This window comes from Varanus komodoensis, unplaced genomic scaffold (genome assembly GCF_004798865.1).
Source record: "Varanus komodoensis strain SLA01 unplaced genomic scaffold, ASM479886v1 scaffold6_2, whole genome shotgun sequence".
Classification (NCBI taxonomy): domain Eukaryota; kingdom Metazoa; phylum Chordata; class Lepidosauria; order Squamata; family Varanidae; genus Varanus; species Varanus komodoensis.
In genome coordinates, this window is record NW_025336346.1 from 19,868,828 (window position 1) to 19,893,828 (window position 25,001).

General features: G+C 42.9%; 1 protein-coding gene across 4 annotated transcripts in view; it reads left to right on the forward strand.

Annotated features, from left to right (window-relative positions):
- Nucleotides 1-25,001, forward strand: part of PLXNA1 (plexin A1) — a 342,839-nt gene that overhangs the window by 281,373 nt on the left and 36,465 nt on the right. For all 4 annotated transcript variants that reach the window (XM_044451657.1, XM_044451658.1, XM_044451659.1 and 1 more), the window contains 5 exons: nucleotides 5,506-5,762; nucleotides 12,312-12,378; nucleotides 21,578-21,724; nucleotides 22,676-22,835; nucleotides 24,338-24,441. In XM_044451657.1, coding sequence (XP_044307592.1) covers nucleotides 5,506-5,762; nucleotides 12,312-12,378; nucleotides 21,578-21,724; nucleotides 22,676-22,835; nucleotides 24,338-24,441 — 735 coding nt within the window. The remainder of the gene's footprint in view (nucleotides 1-5,505; nucleotides 5,763-12,311; nucleotides 12,379-21,577; nucleotides 21,725-22,675; nucleotides 22,836-24,337; nucleotides 24,442-25,001) is intronic.

The following is a 25,001-nucleotide window of genomic DNA, read 5'->3' on the forward strand; positions in this document are numbered from 1 at the left end:
GGAATGTGCTAGAGGTTTTTGGCCCATCTGCATTTCAGGTTCTTGGCAGTTATTTTATTGTGATCACACTCTGCCTGTCATTACCTCCTTAATTATTGTGGGGAAAAGGGGGAACACACAGCAGCCAGGAGACAGGAACTTCAACTTACTAGTATGAGAATAAGGTGAAAATCCAACAAATGAAACATGAACCTCCAAACTGGCTCACAGTGCTCACATTATCAGACATTTTGTGTTTCCTCATTATTGAAATTCCCCGTGCTTTGTCCATTCATAAAATCCTATAATCCAGATGAGTTACTTTAGCATTTATCTGAATGTTTGATTTCCTGCAACCTCAGATACAAATAAGGATTCATTTGGATAAATGTGTTTTATTTTGTAAAAGATTGTGGAACAGTCTCTTGGAATGGGAAACAGGAAGTTGCCACATAGGTTAGATCTGGCACAACTTTGAAATACGAACTGCAGTGAGTAATTATGTAGTGCAGGGAGCTAATTAAGCAAAGGACGTAAGCGGCCTTTCCCAGCCATAATCCTCATTCCAGAGAAGCCATATATGTTTGGTTGGGAAAGTGAAATTGCAAGAGCGTAACGCCTATATTAAATAAAAAACAACTGCAGTTTTAAAAGCCCAGTGTGATGTAGGTTTGTGTTTATTTGCCATCTTATAATTAGAATGAGTTTAATGCTAGTTACTGCAAATGACTAGGAAAGAGCATGAGCTCTCCTCCCTCCTTTCCTTTCCTGCTACATGTGCACGCATGCAAAAAACATAATCCAGAGCCAAGTGCAAGCGCTGTCATTAGCAGCTCCTCTTCTTTTTGGGGTCTGAGGGTTGTTATTTCATTGCTTTTGTGCAAATTTAAAGCCTGATTAAATGCTTAATTAGTTATTGTTCATTTACTTCTGCTAATGATCACAAAAAGGAGGAGAAGAGCAACAGTCTGGGAGATGGAGGGGTGGGGCAGGGAGGAAAAGGGTGTGTGCTTGCAAGGGAGACTTTGCTTCGTTGCTTTCAGAGTTGTAGCTGGCAAGCCAAGCCTGCAGAGATCATTTATGTGGCAGATGTTTTGTGCTTCCGCCACCACCCCCACCCCATTTGCTCTGCGAAATTCTGATAAGATCGCTTGGGTAGGACAGGACCAATTTCTGAGCTTATCAAGTGTTGCTGATTTTGGAAGTGGAGTACACAGCCCAGATATGAACATGCCATCTTATCGGTTCTTCATGGCTTCTGAGTGAGCGGAGGACCTTGTTTTATTTTCATCAGTGAAAATGTGGGGAAATGGCCTTGCATAAACCATCTGTGAGAAATAGTATGAATGGAGCATTAGGCAACTCTGAATGTTCAGATCCTGGCTAGGAACAACCAAGCCACACTAGTCAAAAGATACTCTGACCTTTCCTCCAGACAACCCATTTCTCACTTGTGTCTCTTTGCTCTACAAGCATTTAGAAGCCCTGGAAATGGGAAGGAAGAAGAGCAGCTTAGGAGTGAGGAAACAGCAGGCAGGAAAAGAGCTGCTTTTTTTAAAAGCACTGATTAAAAAAAAATCCCTGAGTTTCTTGCTGGCACACACTGCATCAGCGCTCCTGTTGCAAATGGGAGTGGCAAAACCACCCAGGAACACTGCATCTGTGGGTTGTTTAGTGTTGTACTTAACCCACAAACTCTGCTTATCTACCCAGAGTTAGAACCCAGGATGAGGAGAGGGGCTGGGCATGTATCCCATGAGTGAGCCAGGGACTGCAGTGAGAAGTCCTCTTATGAGGATGGGCCTTGTGTCTTTGCGTCTGTGGCAGATCTGCCGAGTACACACACCCCAGAGACAGAAAGGGGGAGACATAGAAGGATGCACCACATCAGAACTCATTCATGGTCCCTGAACTTAAATTTGTGTGACAGTGGCTAGACTGAGGGAGGACAAGGCTTGAGGGTAAAAGAAAGTTACTTGCGCCTAACAACTAACACACGACAGAACAGACATGCAAAAGGGACTTTTTTGTTTTATTTTTGTTTTAAGATGCAAGGGATTGAATTTAGGAAAGGGTTCTAGGATACGATTTTACGGAAAAGGTTTAAAGGATTGGTCTGGGTAAGGGGAAAGCTTTGCCCAGGGCCACACAAAGAACTAGTAAAACACACTGAGGAAAAAAAATCCTCCAGAAGGGATCTATTAATTCAACATCCCTCCCCACTGTGACTGGAGAGTGCTGGTAACATCAATCCCTGGCTGGAACCTGGAGCTGTTAACCACAAAACTACACCCCGACCTCTGCCAGGTGTTTTTTCCTTAAGAGAGCCTGTGGAGCAAATATAACACTTTTCCATTCTTTTGTCAGGGATTTCTGTCTCTTTCCAAAAATACAAAGTGGGTTTATAAAGTGAGTGCTTCCCGCACTAGTCAGACCTCATATAGAGTACTGTGTCCCCTTCTGGGCACCTTCGTTTTAAAAAGATGCAGATAAGCTAGAAAGGGGTCAAAGGAGAGCAACAGGGATGATTCAGGGGCTATGAGTAAAGATTGCAAGAACTAGGCATGTTCAGCTTAAAGAAGAGAAGACTGAGGGGTGATATGATAGCACTCTACAAGCATCTGAAAGGCTGTCACAAAGAGGGAGAACAAGATCTCTCCTTGTCCAGTCCAGAATGGAGAACACAGAATAATGGACTCAAGTTAAAAGAAACCAGATTTATACTAGACACCAGGAAGAATTTCCTGGCTGTCAGAGCAGTGCCACATTGGAACCTATTACCTGGGGAAATTGTGGGCGCTCCCTCGCTGGAGACATTCAGAAAGCGCCTTGACAGTCATCTGAGTGGGATGATGTAATTTAGTGCCCTGCAATAGCTGAGGGTTATATCTGATGGCCTTCTGGCCCCTCCCAGCTCTACTCTTCTATGATTCTATTGATGGCCCCAAATAAAACAGCCCTTTTCCCATTTCCTCTTAAGTGTTCCCATAGTATAAAGCACTAAGATAAGCAAAGCAGACTTGTATCTACAGTGTAATAGAGTATCTGTAGACCAGATTGCTTGCTCAGACTTCATAATTTATATTCTGCTTCATGGCTGGACAATTTGGGACAGCAGAAGAGATGGGGCTGCTACAGCCAGAAAAATCTGAGGATGGTGCACCAATCTAATGGAAAGGAAAATATATGTGGAAGGGAAGGAAATGCCCCTTTTGATGTATCAAACCTAGTTAAAAATAAACTGCCCTGCTTCAAATGCCATTGCTAATCTCAGGGACAGACGGTAACATTTAGGACCATATGTAGAAAGTGCAGAAGATCAGGATTTCCTGTAGGGACAGTTTGCTATGCTCAAATCTAGCCAGGAGGAATCTGACAATTAGTCTCCAGCCAAATCCAGCATTTTGGCAACCCTTCTTTTTAGGGACATAGGAAGAAGATGCCCAGCTCACTTGTATGTTTTTTTTTTAAATAAAACTACAAAGGAGAGACTGTCTGTGAGTGCCAGGAATGGGAAAGATGATTTTTCTTCTTTATGCTCATATGTTTTCATGCAAATATTCTACATGCGAGATTCTGATGATCTTTGCAAGCACTAGTAAAAAGGAAAGGAAGCAGTTACACGTATTTGCTATAATTTGAACCGCTTAGGGATTGCAGTATGTTGCATGGTATAGAAGTATTCAAATAAATAAATACACACTGTGCCATGCAAATAAATAAGAGTGACCTGTAGTGAGATGGAAATGTTCAAGAAACAAGACTGGGTTTTATGAATGTGCTAGCATTAGAACTACAGAGCCCAGTAGCCTGATGAGTGACTGATCCCATGAATGAATCCTACATTCCCAGAGAACTAGGAAGGGGGACAGTCCCGCTGCACTGAAAATATTCTTTGCATTTTCCATTGTGGCCTTCTGCAGTCCTCCATGAAGATAGAAAGTTCTCCTGATGCTCTTTCGTGAACATAGTTCTGGGCACAACCAAAATGAGCCCTTTCAGTCTACCTCCCTCCATCAGAGCCCTCTTCTAGCCATAGAATTCTGTAACAGTTGAAGGACCCAGCGATTGATCTAGCTACGAATAGCAGTATATGTATCTGTCTCTCTTTCCAGCTGCTAAGACATGGATCTGTTTTGGCAGCAGTACCTAAGAGTAGAATGTTGTTGACTCATGTTTCCAGGGCCAGGAGGAGAAAACATTGTTTTGACATTCTTATTTGGTTTAAGAGGATGCCATACCTGCCCTTAAAATTAATTCCCATAGGGGTATATGTACATTTTTCCAGTTTCTGATTAGCATCTTTTCTGTCTTTACTGGTTTCCAGTCCATATGAATGCAGGTGGAAACCAGCATAGAAAGGAATCCTCATGATTTCCTACAGTTGTATCTTTTCTTGTGTGGAGTTTTCAGGAATTGTGTACAGTGATAACTAATAAGATGCATTGAGGAGGGGGGTGGAGGGAGAAATGTTAACTGATCAAATGCACATGCGCAGTGGTCTGAACAAAGTTCATTTAGAAAAAGCATTGAATGTATTGAAGTTGTTCTGCGGTCAAGACCATGGCATTCAGATGCCCTAAATTTAGTGTGAAGTGGGAATACTTAAATTTATTTTATTTGTATCCTGCTTTTCTTCTTATAACAAACCTAAGACATTAATAATATTCTTGCTCTTCCTTTTCCCCATTTAACTTCACAATGGGCTAGGCTAGACTAAGAATTAGTGACAATGGGCTAGGCTAGACTAAGAATTATGTCACCCAATGAGCTGCATGACTGAGTAAGGACTAAAAGATGGATCTCACAAGTCCAGTCTACCATGGTACCCTGACCTGTATGCCACATTAGCTCTCAGTGTAAGCACCCTTACAGAAAATGTATAGAATATTTCATGGCTACAATCAGTGAGAGTTTATGTTTATAATATTTGGGATGTCCAAGCAGATAAGGCATAAAGCATCTAGCTTTATGAACTGGCAGTAAGTAGAGACATTAAATATGTTCATGGTGGCAAAGTGTCTGAAGTTAAGTACTCCTTGATAAAAGCAGCCCTACTGCATATTGAATAAACACAATTGCAAGGGACTTCTTGGGGGACCATGTATATTCCTATTTTATGTTCTAAACTATTTATTTAAAACTTTTATGTCCCGTCACCACATGCCTTGGCATCTCGGGATGGCTTACAAATGTACAGTTACAAACAAACTATCCCTAAATCAGGCTTGAAAAGCAAATCCCAAGTCGCAATTCTGTAATTATGTGGAAGGACAAAGAAGATGGTTCTTAACTTCTAAAGGGATATTGTTGGTCACTGCCAGAGTAAAAAGCCGAGTACCTGGACAATTGGCTTTGTTTTGTTATGTTCCTGTGACCTTGAGCTCCCTGCCTCATGTACTGGTTCTGGGCTGCTCCTCTACCCAGGCTTCCCTGATCTCACTGGGTTGTCAAGGGGCTCTGTGATACTACTGCCTGCTCCATAATTCTCTGGATCTGACTGTAATTACGGTTTCTCACCTGCAGGTACAGGCAAATGTGGAGAAGTCTTTGACCCTCTTTGGGCAGCTTTTGAACAAAAAGCATTTCCTATTGACCTTCATTCGTACCCTGGAGGCACAGCGGAGCTTCTCCATGAGGGACCGGGGCAATGTGGCCTCGTTAATCATGACAGCCCTGCAAGGGGAAATGGAATATGCCACCGGAGTGCTCAAGCAGCTTCTCTCAGACCTGATTGAGAAGAACTTAGAGAGCAAGAACCATCCAAAACTGCTCTTGAGGCGGTGAGTATTTGCCTAAGAACCACTTAAGGGAGTGTTTGCAAAGGGCAGCTTTAGTATTTGGTATGTAAGGGGCAGAAATGTGCATGCTTCACGTGTCTCCTTTTCAGATTTCCCATAGGGTGAAGTGCAAGTCCAGGTAAGGAGTGTTGGCAGGATGGCAACCTGTTGGCCACACCTAAGTTGTCTCCTCTGTCATGTAGCAAAGAAATAGTCATCATCATTCACGGTGGAGCTGCCCTAGAGCAAATTAAAGGAATTTGGTGGATACATCAAGGAGGGTGCCAATACTTTGACCATGGAACCAGTGCTAAGATAGTTGGGATCTTACTCTGTCAATGGGTCTTTGAATAGTCTAGGATTCTCTGATTGGATCTCTTGCAGGTAGGCAAAAATGGTTATTGGATAGAAATTCATTAACCTGTTATTTTTGCTTTAATTTTTTTTTAAAAAAACCTGGCCTTTAAGATGCAAAAAATGGATACAACAGTGGAAGATACATAAAATTTTAGAAGCCAGAGGTGAACCTCTGGCTTAAAATATTTCCTGTGCACAATCCCTCCTGTGTATCTGAGACCAGAGTTCATGGGAGAAGAGCCGCTGCCTTGAAATCTGGTGGTTATTAGGAAGAAGTTCTTTGTTGCAGAACTTGGTCGATGTCACATGTCTGTTCTTAAGCCTGAGAACAGTCGCTCTGTGTGCTGGCATCACTTTGAAATCTCTGAGTGCTAGAAATGGCAGCTGCTCAGTTAATTAAAGCTACTTATCATTTGAGATTTGCATGTAGATTTGCGCCAGCATGTACCACTTCTCACTGTAGCCGCCTTACTTTCAGAATGCTTGCAGGCTGCCGTAGCAGCTCGTCATTGCCAGCATTCCTGCCTGTCTACCAGCACTCTGTCTTACTAATACAGTATCTGTACAGGCCCTCCAGATGATCCTGATTCACCCCAGGCTTGTTAATGGGCAAACTTTTTCATCCCTTACACAAAACAACTTTGTGCTATCTCCTGCTGCTCCTTAAGCAGTCTGATGCTTTGTGGGGATTGGTTTGAGGAACTTGCATGGCGCAAGCTGTTATTCCTCCACTGGTCCAAGAAGAGGGTCACATCCTCTTCCTGCTTGCTTCATGCATTGTTGGGATCTTCCTTCACTCTTTTCCAGCTGCTTTGTTTCTTCAAGATGAATCCATGCAACTTTTACCAGGCAATAGGACAGTGTAATATAGCAGCCAAGCAGATTTTCTTGAGCAGAGTGGCTCAACACAGGTGGGGGAAGAGTGTGAGCCAGGGGCGGTGTTCCAGCTTCACGGTGCATCTGCCCTGCTCCATCAATTTTTAAATGGGAGCTAGATGGGTTTCCTGCATTGCAGGCCAATGAATATTGAAAGGTACATCAGCTGCTGAACAAGAACTATTATTAAACATGCAACACTATATCTGTTGTTCTGCCTTTCCTTCTTTCTCCTAGTGCAATCCTGTCCTTGATGTTACCCTGAATGCAGTAAAGGCTAAGGTTTACAATCTAAACACTTCACTCAAATAAATTTAAGCTTTCTTATCAGATCCTAGGTGATTTCATTTCTCGCAATTCTCTTCTGCCCCAAAGCCTAAGCTCTCTTGGTGGTTTCCAAAGATTAAAACCTTAAACAATGCACATAATATAGAAACCATTGACATAGAAACATATAAGCAGACAAGACATGTGCACACACCGCTAAACAATTTTCAGGACATTGTACAGCCAAAACCACAATATGAAACCTCAAATCCCTGATAATACCCCAAATCCCTGATAATTGGCCATGCAGTAACGGGATTATGGGAACTGTAATCCGTAACAACAGGAGGCTCTCTGATATAATTATTATTATTATTATGACATTTAATATCCCACTTTTTTTCCTTTTGGGAAGAATCTAGGTGGCTTAGTCAGCTTCATTTTATCCTTATAGCAACAACCCTGTGAGGTTGGCTGGGCTGAGTCTGGGACTGGCCCAAAGACACCCAGTGAGCTCCATGACCAAGTGGCAAATAGAACCCACATCCCCCAGGTCCCCACTGCAACACTTTAACCATTGCACTGTCTCTCAATAAAACAACACAAAATAATATGGAAAGGAATAAGCAGCTCAGATTGCAAGATACCAACAAGGAGCATGGCAGTTTTTGGGAGAACATAGTTTAATGCATCACAGTTTAGAAGGAAGTGGCTCAGGCCTGGGCTTGGGGTTAATGCTTCACTCTTGCCCAGTTATTCCAAAGGTTACTCCCCATTTCCTTCCCCCTTTGCCCTCCTTGTTACCCTTATTTTAGGTCACATGATGTCTTTGCATCAAGCCTCTTAGGCTTAACACATACCTGTTGGGTGAAACCTGTTATTTATGTACTGCAGAATGCAATCTCCTGTAGCATCTGGCTATAGAGTAGGTAAATGCAAACATTCCTATGCAGTCATGACAATCAGAACAGCCACCTCCAAGATGTGGCAGAATCTGCTTTGAAAGGGATTGCATTCTCGTACTATTGCATGACCACCCTAACTGGAATTAGATATATATGATCATTCTTAATAAATGCTTCCAATAGCAAAGGAGACTCTGAAACTGTAAAAGTAGCAGAGCCAAACCTAGTTTCTAGCAAATACTGCATTTGCAAGTATTCCCACTCAGTTAAGCAGGCAAAATATATTGGGCATGCAAAGCTGAGAATGACAAAAAATCATCAGCAGCACCCATTAATCTTTCTAAGGTAAAGATCAACTTATTCATCCAAGTTGGCCACAAAAACATTATCACCATTTTTAAAGCTGGATTTCCCTGCAGTCAATTCAGCATGAGAAATTGGATCAAAACAGAATTTATATGATATTCTACACCACTTGAATATGACACTGTATACCACAAATCTCTCAGCTATAACTGTGGGAGGAACCCTCTTCATTTTAATGTGCCAAGAGCCTGATAGCATCCATTTGAATGGAGGATCCAAAGAGGAAGATTCCAAAACTAACCAAGATGGAAAATCCAATCTAGTCCAAAATTCCATACAAATAATCCTTACTCATACTTAGAAATTGTATTCAGTTGCATCCTTGTCAAAGATATTTATGATGGAGACCTCCACCCACCCAATTTAGAAAACTCAGCATTGAGTTTTTGATAATATTTTCCAGGTTTAGGTAGAGGCATGCTGATACAACAAACAAATTAAGGTATTGTATTCAACTTGAGTGTACTTACCTTGCTTCACAAACTCATTTTTAAAAAGCCATGAGCTTATTTAAATTACCTTGATTATTTGAGATAGAGCACTGGAAATAAATATTCCCAAATGACTGGTAAGATCTTGACTCCATCAGAATTTCCAGTTAGTTAATACACTATGAGACATAGTATATCCAGCTGGCATAAATTCAGACATTAATTGAATAGCCAGACAAATCACCAAATGTTCTAATCATCTGCATCAAAGCTGGAACAGATGGTTGAAATTCTGACATAAACAATAAAAATCATTATCATAATAACTTTAAATTCTAAACACTCATGCACTAAGCTGTGGATACTACTGTTCTGAGTAATGGCACACACCAGGGATTTGAAACATGAAATAATCAAAGGAGAAAGTGGACATACCTGCCTGGCACCTCCCCCAAAGGAAAAGAGAGCTCACAAGAGACCATTAGTCACAATGTTAGCTCTTTGGGTTAAGTATTGAATTTGGACCCATTTCAAAAATTCTACAGGAAAACCAACATTACTAAATGACTGGGTTCACATGACACAGAAACAGCAAGCAACCCAGATGGCTTCCTGCAGGGTGCCTTATTTTGAGACAGCAAGATCCCCAGAAATCTCATGGCTTCTTCTAGAGGTTGTTGTGTCATCTGAAATTGGGAAGCCCGCCCTATTGTGAAAAGCAGTGATCAAGCCATTCAGTGAGGGGGGCAAAAAGCCCCTGCCAGTGGCAACCACTTCATCAGTGTCCAAACAGCCCTTTGGAGCAACCATCACTGGCTTGTTACTCCTCTCCCCACACTAATTTTGTGTAGCAGAAATGTCCACAATTGGGACTGGTTTTTTTTTAAAGGTCTTTCTTAGATGCTTCCTTATTGCTGACCAAAATCTGGAGTTTTGTCTGGTCAATGTCCTGGCAAATGCCTGCAGTCAGACAGCAGTTGGTAGCATCCGTAGAACTGGATCGAACGAGGCTCTATATACGAGGGGTGTTCAATGTATTCTTGGTATCAGCATGAAGAAAAAGGAATAATAAATTGAAATAATTTTTATTTTTCAGTGTAATCCCCCATAACTTCAATATACTTACTGCATCTAGAAATTAACTTTTCAATTCCCTGTAAAAAATGCCCTTCCTGCTTGTCTAAAAAATGTGTGTTAATTGCCGCCTTGAGCTCTTCATCGTCGGAAAATCACTTTCCACAAAGATCTTTGTTTAAATTCGGGAATAGGTAGTAGTCACTGGGGGCCAGGTCTGGGCTATAAGGTGGGTGGTTTATTCGAAACCACAGTCTCACACAGCAGCCTTCGAAACACGCACCGTGTGAACGGGCGCGTTGTCGTGAAGAAGCAACACACCTGCGGTCAGTTTTCCCCGCCTTTTTTCTTTAATTGCTTCTCTTAAATTATGCAGGGTGGTTGCGTAAGATGCTGCATTTATGGTTTCACCTTTTTTCGTGTACTCGATCAATAAAATTCCCTTTGAGTCCCAAAACACTGTGGCCATGATTTTTCTGGCCGATGGAGTGACTTTGAATTTCTTTGGAGGGTCAGCACCTTTTTTATGTCACTGCATGGGCTCCTGCTTACTTTCAGGGTCATAGTGATGAACCCAAGTTTCATCTCCAGTAACAATCTGGTCAAAAATACTCGATGGATCTTCACCACAGAGCTCTAAGAACTCCCTATAGTACTCGACTCGCACTTGTTTCTGAGGCGCCATGAGCATTCGCAGCGCCCATCTTTCACAGACCTTTGAAAGGTTAAGATGGTCATGAAAAATAGTAAATATGGTACCAATGGATAGGTTTGTCATCTTTCCTAACATTTTGATTTTTATTCAGGTATCTTCCAATACAAGTTTCTCAATTTTTTTCACATTTTCTCTTGTACTGGCAGTTACTGGCCCGCCCGAGCGAGGGTCGTCTTCAGTGCTTTCTCTGCCCCTTTTAAATTCACTTGACCACTTTTGAACAATAGATAAGGAAGGTGCAGAGTCCTGGTAAACGGCCACCATCTCTTTGTGAATGAGTTTTTGACTTTTTCCTTGTTTTGTAAGGAACTTCATCACAGCGCGGTGCTCGATTTTCTTCAACATTGTCACGTCAGTCATTATGGTTGTCTTTCACTGAGGATTACTAGGGAACTAATGATCACACTTATTTTAAATTTTGCATGTATACCCTCAGATAATGTCATTAGCTAATGAAATAAGTAAATCAACCCGATACGGAGAATACATTGAATGCCCCTCGTAGGTTAATGTGTAATTTGTACGGCAGTCAAAAGAAAGAATTCTTGTTTAAAAACATATCTGGTCAATTTAAGCCTTGCGCATGGGAAATATGCAGCTGTTCAATCAGCATATATTTCCCTCTCAATGCCCCCCAAATGTAAACGTTCCCGATATCTCTTCCTCATTTTTGAACAGGCAAGGCATTATTTGTTGCCTTTTTAGAGTGAAAGATCGCTGTTTATGAGCACTTCTCACATCTCTGATTCTTACTGTCATGCACACTCTCATGTGCACACCCTTGGAAATTATAGACTCAAAGGAATGACTGGGAAACAGAGATAATTCACTGAGGTGAATAGCAGGTTGTTCACCCATGCCTGCTTACTGTTTCATGCGATTCCTTTTTCTGTGTTATACCCTGGGCAGAAAATTCCGATATGCATGCTCTTTGCAGTTGTTTCAGTATTAATATTAACAACACAATAAATGATTTATAGTCATTGCAGAGTACTTCCCAACTGGGATAATTTACTAATATGCAAAAGAATTTTGAATCTGTTCAGAATTGCTTGCATTCACCAGCTGCCTGCTTTAAAAAATGTTGTCTGGCTGGAATGTATCGGGGAGTCTTGTAAATCCCACTCTGTGAAAATACAGATTCCTGAACTCATTAGAAGAGGGAGCAGGGATGAAGGGAGCATTTTTCCATGTGCCAGAAGGACATTGAGTGGACCCTCTCAGGTACCTCACATCACCGGAGAGATTTCCTGATGGAGATTGGGTCAACTTTGTTTTTTTAACTACGTTCCTACAGCTGAGGCCTGCAGGAGACAAGTTTAGCTCTAATGAGCTCTGTGGGAGCAAAGTGGGATTGGCTGCTGCTAAGACTATCTTTAGATTTTGCCATGGCAACCCTAGTATTCTGGCTACTTTTCTCTTTGCTTTGAGGTATCTTCCTTTCAAGGTTTGACCTTTAAAGCCTTTAAGAGAGAGACATGAAAGATCTGAGACTTCGAGAGAAGATCAGAGGACTCTGATTTTTGCTATCATCACACTTTACTCTCTACCTCCTCTGCAGGACAGAGTCTGTGGCTGAAAAGATGCTGACAAACTGGTTCACATTCCTCCTGTACAAGTTCTTAAAGGTAAGAGCTGAGCATCTTTTTTACAATGCTAGGCAAAAGATCTGGGTGTCTGATTTGTCTAGTTTATCTAGAAAAATTTATCCAGTGAGGGTGAACACTGCACTGGCTAGAGTACTATGTGTGGAATCAGGAATTCAGGGGCCTGGTTTTGCATTCGGTATAGTTGACCTGTCCTCATTTTCTGCAAAGTTAGGGTCACAATATTGACTGCTTTTCCATTTTTCCTGTAAAGCCTTTAGCTATCTTTGATGGAAGGTATGAAAAATATGATCCTTATATTTCACCAGGAATACTCAGGGAACATGTGAGATTTAGGACCTGCTCTGAAACACAGACTTGGCTACTCTGCTGCTACCCCACCCCTCTGTCCATCTTCATGATAAATCAGTTTGGTGCAGAGACAGGTAGTTCTTTTTAAGATCCACCCTTAGTTACATGTTGACTGAAACAAGGTTTAGAGATTGACCAGGGAAGGAGCTGCTACAAGGTTCAGAATAGATAATTGCACCAAGGAAGAGACTGCCTAAGACAGCCAGAGTGCTGTGGCTCTCATTTCCTAGAATCTTTGTGTGTCTTGTTAAGTTAATGCAAGGTTGGTCATTGTCGTTCTCCCCCACTCCTCCTTTTATAGCAAGGCACTGTATGCTGCATTAGTATGTAATACATTCTTCATTGGCCTTTTCTGCCTAGCACAATCAGTAGGCATGAACAGGATCCAGGGGCTTTCCATGGAGGTAAGAACCTGCAGCCACTGCCTAGCTCCAAGCCATGAGCTGCTGCATCAGGGATGAATGATGGGTGCAGCTGAAGCCTGAGCGTCAAAGGAGCTGTAGTTTTGATGCATCCTTCATAAGGAAACCTGGGTTAATGGCAGTTGCAGAGAGATGTTTCTCGTCAGTCAAAAGTGATGCCGCACTGGATCCTGCCAGGCTTTTACTCAGCAAGTCATTTTGGCACAAAGCTGTTTTTTGTGGGATACTGTCCCTCATTAAGATAAAGAAAAGCTTGAAACCCTTCCAAGCAAGCTGAAAGCTATGCAAACGGCAAGTGATCACCACTAAGCGTAATTTATGGTATCGCTTACATGCACTTCACTCTTTGCTTCTGTCTAGGGATGGCCTGTATCCATAAAAGTATATTGCCAGTGCAGAGTGTACATCATTTTGCAAAGATGTGTGAAGAACAGTGCTTTGCTGCAGCCGAAACCATTTTGTTAAGCTGAGCACTGTATCCAATACATTCTTCTTGTTCTGCTTCCTAGCACCATTATTTTAAGTTGGTTTTGTTTACCAGAAGGTTTGCTTACCTCTGGCTACCGCTTTTGCACTATCTTGGGATTTTGCAGGGACTATCTGGGAGAACAGCTTGGGATAACCATGGTGGTACAGGTGTGGAAGAAAGGCATTTATTGGAAGAAAGGCTGGAAATCTAGAGAAAGGGAAAGGGCTAATATATATTGCACTTCTGCAAACTCGCAACTGTAGGGAAAGTTTTGGATGAGTCTTAGCTCCTTTCTCACTTATCTTTATGTTTCTATAGGCAGAAACAGTTTTTGGTAAGTCTTCTGTAGCAGCCTTCAAATTCTGCAGTTGCAAAACTGCTGAGACCAGATATGGTCATGGTCAACAGTTCTTCCTTTATGCACAGAATTCAGGCAAAGTCATTCACAAATTTGAGAATGTGATATTGGGTGGTCTGGAAATATTCCTAAAACTGTGTGTGGGAGACACCAGGAGCCTGTCTATTTAAAAAACCCAAAAAACTTTCATTCAAAAATATCCCTGCTCTTGAAATAGACAAATTGCATTCCAAGCAGGATAAAGGAAGAAATGACTTAATGCTGTTGGAATATGGCATTGCCAGATGTTGCCACCCAAATAAAATGTACTGGCGCCATCCGTTCCTCTGGACCAGGACCCATGGGGAGGATGTGTATGTTTTCAGTGCTGATGCCAAACCCAATGTACTGTTTTCCCCGGTACCAAGAATCAGTTCACCCTTCGTGTGGCAGGTACTTTCCAGAATATTCAGGTCCTGGTATTTGCTGCAGTGAATAATCCTGCAAACCAGAGACCAGCAGCATAGGGCACTCTAGAAGTTGTTGGACTGTATCTCCCGTCATCCTTCATTGCCTATGCTAACTAGGCCTGATGGGAGTTGCAGTCCAACAATGTGAAAGTTCTGGGTACTTAGCTGCAAACATATAGCAAGTGCATGACTTTGTGGCACAGAGTCACTGGTGGTGGATCAGCCCTAAGGGTTGCTTTGAGGAGGGGTGGCTTCTCAACAGTCCTAGGAGATTCCTCACATTTATCCCTCTCCTTTCTCCCTCCCCAGTTCTTCAAGAAGATAAAATTATCTAAGGATACCTCCTCTGCAAGAACCTTTCCCATTGCACACACGTGCACATGCAGTCTCTTGCAGCTAGCCTTGTTCTAGGCTTCCAAACAGAATAACCTCTGGCTGCTTTTGACCACTGAACCTCTCCCCTAACAGATGCTCCGTGTTCACATACTGCTGCCTGGAAGCTGTCTCATTGGCAGGCAGTCTCGGGAACAGCATTATCACAGCACTGATCATTTGGATGCGCCAAAGGCACCAAATCCCAACTCACCCTATTAAGTCATGCGGCCGCACTGCAGCTAGGCTGCAGATCCAGGGGCAGTGGTGTCATAAGTCTGATAATACTAAACAAAGGAGTGGGAAGGGAACTTTTTTACTGGATTATGTTATGCTGGGAATGGCAGTGTGCCAGGCAATTAAAAAAACAGACCAGACTGATCAGAAATTGCCTAGATGGCAAGCTCGATGTGCGGGAGAGACAGAATGACTCTATTTAGTCCACAAAACAGTAGGGAGCATTTCCTGCAGTCAGGCTGCTGCAATAGACTTCCATAGCTAAGTTCATCGTTCAGACTCTGGCCTTAGAGCTCCTCAGCCACTACATCACCTTTGTGCCAAATGGATCTTGTCCACTGGCACCCACTTTCTCCTTGTTCCATATTGCAGAGCATTTTTGTAAACAGCGGGAGCAACTCCTGTGAACGAAGGTTTAAGATGTGGGGAAAAGATGCCCAAAACATTGGAGGCCTTTACAGGGCAGTGCTTAGGCAGGCCGATCTCTTAGAGACCTTGGAGTATAAATAGGAGGGAGAAGGAGCAGCTGCCTCATGACACTGGGGAACAGAAACTAATTCTAACATGTGGTAACATGTTGAACAAACATGTCTTGCCAGACATTTTCTTTACTGTATTAAGGGGCCCACTTAGGGTGCAGTCCTGTGTTTGTGTAGGCAGAAAAAAGTACAACTCTAAGCATTTCCCAGCATGGTTGGCTGGGACATTCTGGGAGTTGGAGGGTTTTTTCCTGTCTAAGCACACACAGGATCGCTCCCTTGATCTCTGTTCATTCATCTGAGTAACTGCAGGGGGATCAGGATTGCAGGCTTTTGTAAAATGGAAGACGTGGTTGCGATGCTTGGAACAGGCTCTGCAGCTAGCCGTTCGCTAGCAGGGAAACACATGTCACCCCCAGCCCCCCTCCAAGTAGAGCTGCATGCAAATCAGGCCAGTGAAAATGCTTGCATATGGAAATGCAGTTTTGGCAGGCAGGGGCAGTGGGAGACGACTGCTTCTTTGCAGGATGGTTTGTGCCTGTGTCCTTGGGGCCAAAGCAAGGGCTGTTGGTGGGCAAAGAAAAGGAAGAGCAGCCGTATCTGCTGCTTAACGCACTTCCTGCCAGGCAGACCTCGCAGGAGCACCTCTGCCTTGCAACGCTAAACACAGCCCAGATTATACACCTGCCACCCAAGTCAGTTTTTCTCAGATTGGCGTGAGTGGGGTCCTGCAGGTGTACACTACAGGGACACCTGGGATTTTCAGACTCCTTGTGACAGCTGCGCCATAACATATCAGAGCATGCGAGAGGACAAAAAGAACAGAAACCTCGCTGGGCATCTGAGAGGGAGATTATATATTGATTCCAGCATGGCTGAAGGATGGGCTCATCATGGTTCCCTTCTTCCTCCTTCCCTCGTAAGTGTCTCTTGTGGCAAAGGTGGGGACAGGCAGGCCTCATGGAATCAGCGGGCCCTGGCAGTGTTGCTTTTGTTGAAGCCTCAAGCGCCATTCATCAGTCTCCTAATGAGCCATCCCAGGGAATGGGAGAGCAAAACAGATAAAGAGGAGCATTGAAAAATGCACAATATTAGGTGCCTGATGAGCTAAATCTCATCAATAAGACACTGTGAGCCTTAGCTAGTTTGGCTTGTGCTGCCTCAGGCCCTCCTCTCCACAGATGCGAGGGCACTCACATGCAAATGCCAACATTTATGTATGCCTCTGCATCCTGCAGTTTCTCTGAACCCTTGTTAAAGCAAAAGCTCTTCTCAAGAAAATGTTGTCTGGTAGTCCACCGCCTCCTCCCTAGCTATGTAGCAGAAGTAGCAAAGCTGTAGATACAAGCAGGCCTAGGAGCAGGGCCTGGTGGTAATAGAGCAAAGGTAACGTTGGGGTTTCCATGCCCGTTTGTAAAGAAAAGAGCAGGGTATTAGCTCCCTAAATGTAACTGTGAGATCTCAGCCCTGTCGTTTGTAAGAGAGGGTCAGTAGGCCACTGGCAGAATAGTGATGCAGGGGATCCCAGGTTCAGCCCTTGGTGTCTCTATATAAAAGCGTCACAGGTAACAAGGCTAGGAAAGACCTCTGCCTAGGACCATGGAAAGGATCTTTCAGTCAAAAGAGATAGCTTCATGATACCTAGCTGATGGCTAGTATTTTACCTCTGTAAAGAACTTTGCAAGGGTGTAATAAGCTGTGCGAAGTACAATGGAGAAGAAAGCTGCTAAAATGCTAAGAGCCAGGATAACCATACTTACAAGGTTGGGGAAGACATGTCATCTTTATCCAGCCTCTCTCCCACTCCCACCCCACATGATCAGATAGGGCAGCAAGTTGTCACAGTGGGGTTGTAAATTTCTATTCCTTCTTTTTTGCTCAGTTGTTTGCTTTGCATCTTTCGTTTCTGTCAGGAAGTGGGCTCAGAGCCAGGAATTCATTTTTTAAAAGCTCATCCCATATTGACTTTGCAGTCACTCTCAGCCCTATGATATAATAGCATCTTTAGCTCTGTGTCCTTAAAAAATTGAGCACAGACTTTCAGTGACCCCAGGAAAAGTACTATATCTCTGTACACACCAGTTTCTCAGATTGGTGGGTTCTGTGGTTTGTGCTGATAGGTTAAAGAGCTGAAGGGCACTTTTCATCTAGCAGATCTGTACACAGTCTCTTCTGCACCACTGCTGAGTAGCTTGTTGAGTTAACATTAAGATCTTTACCTGAAGATGTTGAACTAACTTTGCCTGCTATGGCTTTTGTCACTTCTGTGTGAAGTTGCCAGGTTCTGGAGGGGAGTTGCAAAATGGTGCTTGGGTGTGTATGTGCGTGCAAGTGATGAAGTGAGTATCCAGAGGGATGGAAACATACTAAATTATTCCTCAATTTGCATTACCCATCATGCTAGCATGCCAGGGCCTACAGTTCTGGTAGAGCTAGCATAGCAAAGAACAAGCCATCCATCCCACCCCTGCAAAATAGCTTGGGACAGGGAGAACAAAGTACCTAATCTGTACAGTGGAGATCACAACAGGCACTAAGGTCACATAATGCACATAATGTTCAAGAGTGACAATTAAGGCTCGGTCTCCAGGATTGAAACCCAGAAATGTTGCTTACCATTCATGTCTTCTGCATGAACTGAGCCTAAAGGCAAGTTTATCGTAGGCTGCTGCAGTGCAGGACCCAACAAATCCCATGGAGTACCTGGTTCAGCCATCAAAGATGGTGATATAATTCCATCCTTGTGTTTTTGAAGACAGAAGTGGTTCAGTGCCAAAGCAAATTATCTGTAGCCAATGTGTGATATCCTTCCTTTGAATAACAAATGGATGGCAAACCCATTATAGCATAATGTTCAACTTCTGGGCTCATCGCTGCCTTTGCTAGGGTAGAGCCAGCGGCCTGATACACCCAACGGTATGGGTGTGCCATTGCGCTTTTGTGTGGGTGTAGCAATCTGCCCTTCAGCAGATCTTCACTGAATCCTTCCACTTCCCATTCCAACAGATACCAAACTTACTCATTCTTATAGAAATGTCGTCTTCTTCTATTGCATGGTGATGGCACTTGGTCAGACACAGCCCTGCAGCTGAGAGTCAGAAAGCTCAGGAGCAGTTAGAAAACATGAAGTCATATTTGCCCAACATCAGACTGTGTGCTTGTTGTCCATTATATGAGGTGTAATACCTGTTGAACTGAAATGGGTTAATCCTCCAAGGTGAAAAAGCAATCCCAGCACTCACTTGAGTGCCTCTAAGCAGACCCCTCAGCCCAGAGGTAGAACAGGCCCCCTCAGCTGACAGAGAGTGGTGGGAAACAGCACACGGGGAGGATGCATCAGACAAACGAGATGTGACCAAGGAGCCATCTTCAATCTATTCTCTGCCTGTGTTGCTTCTGCATGGCTGAACAGTTTGTAGCCAGCTTTTATAAACAATGAAAAACCTCCTTGGAAAAGACTTTTCCTTTTTGGCCTCACCTGGAAGGAGGGAGGGGAAGACTGAAGCGGGAGAATATTTGCTGGCTGGAGTGTAATTGCCACATGTGCCTGTTGACGTACGGTCATCATTTGGCTTGTGCATTATGAGGAGACAAGACAGTTATTAATAAACAGCGTAGCACCCACATTGGTTCTCTCTCTCTCTCCTTCTCTCTCTTTTCCCAAGCAGACTTAATGAAGCCAAGTTTGCAAATGAAACATAATTTCAAAGACAGGCGTGTTGTCGGAAGGTCTAGGGATGATGTATGCCTGTTCCTGCTCGTTAGCAGCTGTCTCTTTAATTACTGCAGATGCTAACGAGATGCTAACAACATATGGTGACAGAGAGAGCAGGCACATTTTGCACCAAAGTAGTTTGTTGCGATGGTGGCCAGCAGGGAAAGAGGTGGCAGGATGGAAGTCACTTGAGATTTTAGCTCTTGCCTTTCTCATTTTCATTTCCACTCTAGTTGGGGATAAGGGCAGCACAAGGTAATATTGCAACCTTCGGAACCAGCTGTGGATTAACAGCACTGCAGTTCTGATCAAACACTGTTGAAGTCAACATTGCTTTCCTCTGATAACAGTTTTCTGAGTGATGCCTTCTGTTAATCCCTTTGCTTTCCTTCAGAAATGAAAGACATTCTCATCCTATTAATTTCCATGCCTTATTTCCTGCTTCTGCATCTCACATACGATCCAGGTTTATGATAGACAGCTGCATAGAATGTTACTCCTTGGACTGGGATTTGATTGCAGCCCCCCTTTTTTGCTGCTCTGCTGCTAAGTTTTTCCTTTCATCTTTACATGTATGCTTACACATCACTACATCTTCATAACTGAGATCTGAGCACTTTTCTTGTTGTTCCAGAAAGACTGAGTGTAGGTGAGATGACAAGGTGGCACAATAATGGCATGAGTTGATTTGTTTCCTTTAGCAGTAGAGACACTGCAGTATGAAGCAATGGAAAAATTATCAGGCAACACATGTAGAGGAAAGAACCAGAAATATTTATTATCTGCATTTAATGAGGAGACCATTATCCTTATGGCTATGGAAAGTTGTAGAACCTGGTAGTTGTGACTTAATTCCTTCTTTAAAAGGCTAAGAGAAATTCACAGAGCTAAAATTCAGGAGCAGTCTCTAACTAAAATATCATGTACTGCATATTTATGTACAGCTTGTCTCAAACCTTTATATTGCTTGAAGTGCAGAGTGTGAACAATAGGAAATGAATTGTAGCCTTTTCTGAGGAAGGTGGTCTTGGCCGTCGTAAGAGATGGATGTCAGGCTATATGGCCCATTGGTCCAATCCAGTAATTGTAAGAAAGAACGCTCAGAATTCAATTGAATACTTGTGGCAAATCATATTCTCATTTCAGATAACTAGTGAAAGTCCATTTGTGAGATTGCTTAGTGAAAGCTCTCCTTTGATGTCACTATACACTGGCTTTTTGTTCCTATGCTCACTTGGGCTTAGCCTTTCAATCAGTTTGAATTATTGACTGTATTATTGATTCAATAAACATTTTTATAATTCAGGTCAAGATAGAGTGTATTTTCAGTACTTGCCTTGTGTGTTCTTCAAGGTTCAGAGGGAGGGGTTTTTTCCTTAATAAACTTACAGTAATAAAAGTTAGAAGGCTTTTTAACCATGTTCTTCTTTCTATTCAAAAGCGTCTTTAAAGCTAAGTGCCTCTCCAATAGGCTAGGAAGGGTAGTGTACTTTCAAAATAAATTGTTCCTGTATATTGCGATATGTAATCACCCAAAAATGTTACCAGGAGCTGTAACACTTTAAAAACCTTGGAATAGGTAGAATATACATCCTCAGAAATAATGTGATGATTCAGGCTCTTTACAGAATTTTTTTTAAATTAAAACAAAGTGTAAAATACCTTAGACCACCCAATATTACTGTAAATTAAAAATTGTTATTACACTGAAATCTCATAATAACAGAGAACTTCCTTCTGATCTGAAACATTGGATTCATAACCTGGTGAGCAAATTACACATTATGATGTGTTCAGTTCATCCATCCTAAAATCCCCATAGCTCAGTGATCTTCTGAGAAAGTCTTGTATTTATCCAGTTCACACATTATTATTTTGCTGCCTTGTTCCTAAAATACACCTTGTCATTAATAAATAGCACATATTCTGAAAATACTGTGGCATATAAAAAAGGCCAGCGGAAACCATTCACTTAAGCTTACTTTTTGCAAAGGGAGGTTTTTATGAGGAGACTAGGATAAATATCCAAGGAATGGCTGTGTATGAGATCCCGTATCAAAGCAAGCCAAGCAACTTCTGAAGACAATACAGAACACAAACATTGGTCGAACCTTTGGCATATTCAAACAATGGTAACTTCTGCCAATCCATTTAAACAATGCCCTTCTCAGCCAGCAAATGCTTTCCAGAGTGGACTTTATTATTGCAGCATGGAAATAAAGCTGAATAAAATCAGCCTCTGATGCACATTTGGTATGGAATAAGTATGCTCACCCTTCCTGATTGTTCTGGGTATCACAAGGTTTTGCATAGCAGGCTGCGCATCGTCTCTGATGTCCCTCTCCTTTTTCTCCTCCTTCCTCTTTAGGAGTGTGCAGGTGAACCTTTGTTCATGTTGTACTGTGCCATCAAACAGCAGATGGAAAAGGGACCCATTGATGCCATCACTGGAGAGGCCCGCTACTCCTTAAGTGAAGACAAGCTCATCCGTCAACAAATTGACTACAAAATGCTGGTTAGTAAGTAGGAGCCTTAAAGACCTCGCTTTGTGTAGGCATTTAACAGGATTGGAGCGAGAGGAGAGAAAGAAATTACATAAGAAGAGAGGTGAGAAAGTTAAGACCAATTAACATGCTTTTCAATGTAACAGCCCTCTATTCATATACTTGGGATCCTCAGAAGTATATAAAAACAAGAATTTTGACTTTGAAAGATAGACACATACACTTACCTTCCATGGCTTAATTTTTCTGTTCATACTATTAATAGCAGGAGGACTTTCTCCATTAGACTGTGTTCTACCTCTTGGGATTAACTGCTCAGGAACATGGTAGCCTGGTGATACTGGTGACAAAAAACAGATGCTCGATATTCAGAGGTAGTGTATGTGCTTTGGATTGCTAGGAGCACAAAAAGGACATGGCATCACATTTTGCCTTGTGAACTTACCACAATATCTGGCTGGCTGACCACAATATTTGGCAAAGTAATGACCAAACCCATTGTTGAACTCTATGCTAAGAGTGTTTAGAAAGATTAGAATTTCCCTTATAAGCAAGGTAACATCTTGGACTGCATTATTTAGGGGAAAGGGCAAATGAGGAGAGACCTAACAGGTACATATACTTGTATGTGCTGGAAACAGAGACATTTCTTGCCCCTCTCATAAAATAGAACCTGGGGTCATCCTATGAAGCTGACTGGGGAGAAACTGGCCACTCCGTGAGCAGAATGCTGGACCAGATGCACCCTTGGCCTGATCCCTCATGGCTTTTCTTGCCTCCTCCCTTCTGCCTCCTCTTTCTTAGCAGGAAAGGCATTACTGGGATGGAAAAATTCCACTGAACTTGAATTCCCAGTGTTTTCTTCTAATAATTGAAGGTGGCATTATGCTATTTTTATGGCAGTTGATGGCAGTTCTTTCATTTCTCTATTCTCTTCCCTGCACCGCCTTTCTTTTGTATAGACACTGAATTGCGTGAACCCTGAGAATGAAAATGCTCCTGAGATCCCAGTCAAAGTCTTAAACTGTGACACCATCACACAAGTAAAGGAAAAACTTCTGGATGCTGTGTACAAAGGAGTACCATACTCGCAGAGACCCAAAGCAGGAGACATGGATCTGGGTAAGCTGCAGAATGCAGTTGTTTCCTGTATGGTCAGTGCAGAACAAACTTCATGTAAGAAGGCTAATGATTCATGCAACCAGGTCATAATTACTTTTGTGCTTGTCAAAGAGGTACCTGTGTTAATTTGTTCAAGCAAAAACATGAAGACTCGTATCCTCCCAGAGAACTCTGTTAATCTTTAAGGTACCACAAGACTCTTGGTTATTTGTTACTTGGTGAGTGTAGCAGATAAATTTCTGCACCTGTGGATATGTTCTTACCTACCGGTTAAATAGACCATTTCCAGAATGTTTAGTCCCTGTTGATGGCTTCATACTACTGAATAACCTCAGGAGCCCTCATGAATTAGACCTGAGCGAGGCAAGCCTCGGTTTAAACCAGGGGTAGACAACTTTGGAAGCTCCAGGGGCCATTTTTACTTACCTGGCCCTCATCTGGACCACCCCCTGCATCTGGTGAAATGGAAATTTAAATTTTAAAATTATTTTAAGGTAAAAATTATTTTTAAAAAATCAAAGGAAAGGAAATACAAATAAAACAAAATGGCATATGGAGCCCTGGACTGCCAAAATGGTAAACATTGGCATGTTTTCAAACTGGTATTTGCATTTTGGAAGCTCCGAAGCCACAATGAATGCCATCTTGTTTTCAAGTCAAAGGTGTTTTAGGGGAGATACCCACAGATTCCAGGGAGTGGCCATGTAGTGGGGAGTTGCAGAGGCCCGTGGGCTGTACGCTGCTTGCCCCTGGTTTAAATGAATAAGTGTGCTACTATCGTATGATATCCGTATGAGCAAGGCCAACCTTCAGGCTGCCGCAGGAGGAGGTCGTCTTAGTGTGCTCTTGCTGATGCTAGTTCAGCATTGATCACATCATTGTGGGATGTAGGAGGTATTCAGTATTCAGTGCTGGGTTATATATTTAGTCTTTTACATTCTGCGTTTTGTTATGATTCCGTTTGTAACACCTTGAGAGATGAGGAGAGCAATAACCTCTTATTAAAGTTTTCTATTAATAACCTGAACAGAGTATTGAACCTAAAATGCAGGAAATAACATTTCATAGCCCTGTTGGCTGAGACAATGGTGCTGAGTGCTCTTTAAAAACAGGGCAGGGAGGGGGAGGGCTTACAAGAAGTAGAAATAGAAGATGGGGTGTGAGCTGGAGGCTATTTCTGGTCCTTCAAGATTCACTGGACTGGGCTGAGGAAATGGCCAGTACCACCCAGGGAGGGTAATGCCTCACTATTCCAAGTGGAGCCCGGAAAGAAGCAGGCAGGTCAACAGTGCCAATTCCAAATGTGCGGCTGATTTCCCCAACATAGTTACTGCTAGGCATGGCAGCTTGCAAGGTGCTTGGGGGTTGAAAGTGGGGTGTGGCTTTTTAAAGCTGTGTGTGCCACACCTCATTCACATGCTCTCCATGCCTTTCGTTCTGTGATCTGTCCAAAGTGAGCATGATCCCCAGTGACCCCATGCCCTTCTCTTCCATCGGTGCAGAGTGGCGGCAGGGCAGGATGGCTCGGATAATACTGCAAGATGAAGATGTAACCACAAAGATCGACAATGACTGGAAAAGACTCAACACTCTAGCCCATTACCAGGTGTGGTTGTCCACTGGGTTTAGTCATAGAGATATGGCGGAAGAAAGCAGGTGTCTTAGAGTAAGGTTCACTTTGCTTAGATGTTTCCCAAGTGATGAGACGGGCATTGCAGGCAGTCTCTGTCATCCATGTTCCTGTTGCCGTGGGCCAGGACTGCGGGGGGCACTAGGCCAGGGTAGGTCCAGGCTGAATATATTCAAGTTTGTGCAAGAGACTGACAGGCACCAAGCTGGAAACTTTGGCCTTCCTTTAAAATAAAAAGAAATCTTCTAGTTGTCATGACTGGGAAAAGACACAAGTAAAGGTAAGCTGTCTATTGGATGCTAAGAAATCTGATCACAAGTGAGCAAGGATCAGGCTTCATTGCCCTCTTCCTCTCTCAAAACTACTCCGTTTATCATTATTTTGGACTGGAAGGGCAAGAAGGGACCCACCCAATCAAGGGCATCTGAGGGCAGGGCTGTGGCTCAGTGGCAGAGGGGCAATCGCAGTGGGAACTTGAAAGTCCCCTGGCATCTCCATGTTGGGTGGAAAAGTCCTGCCTGAAACTCTGGAGAACT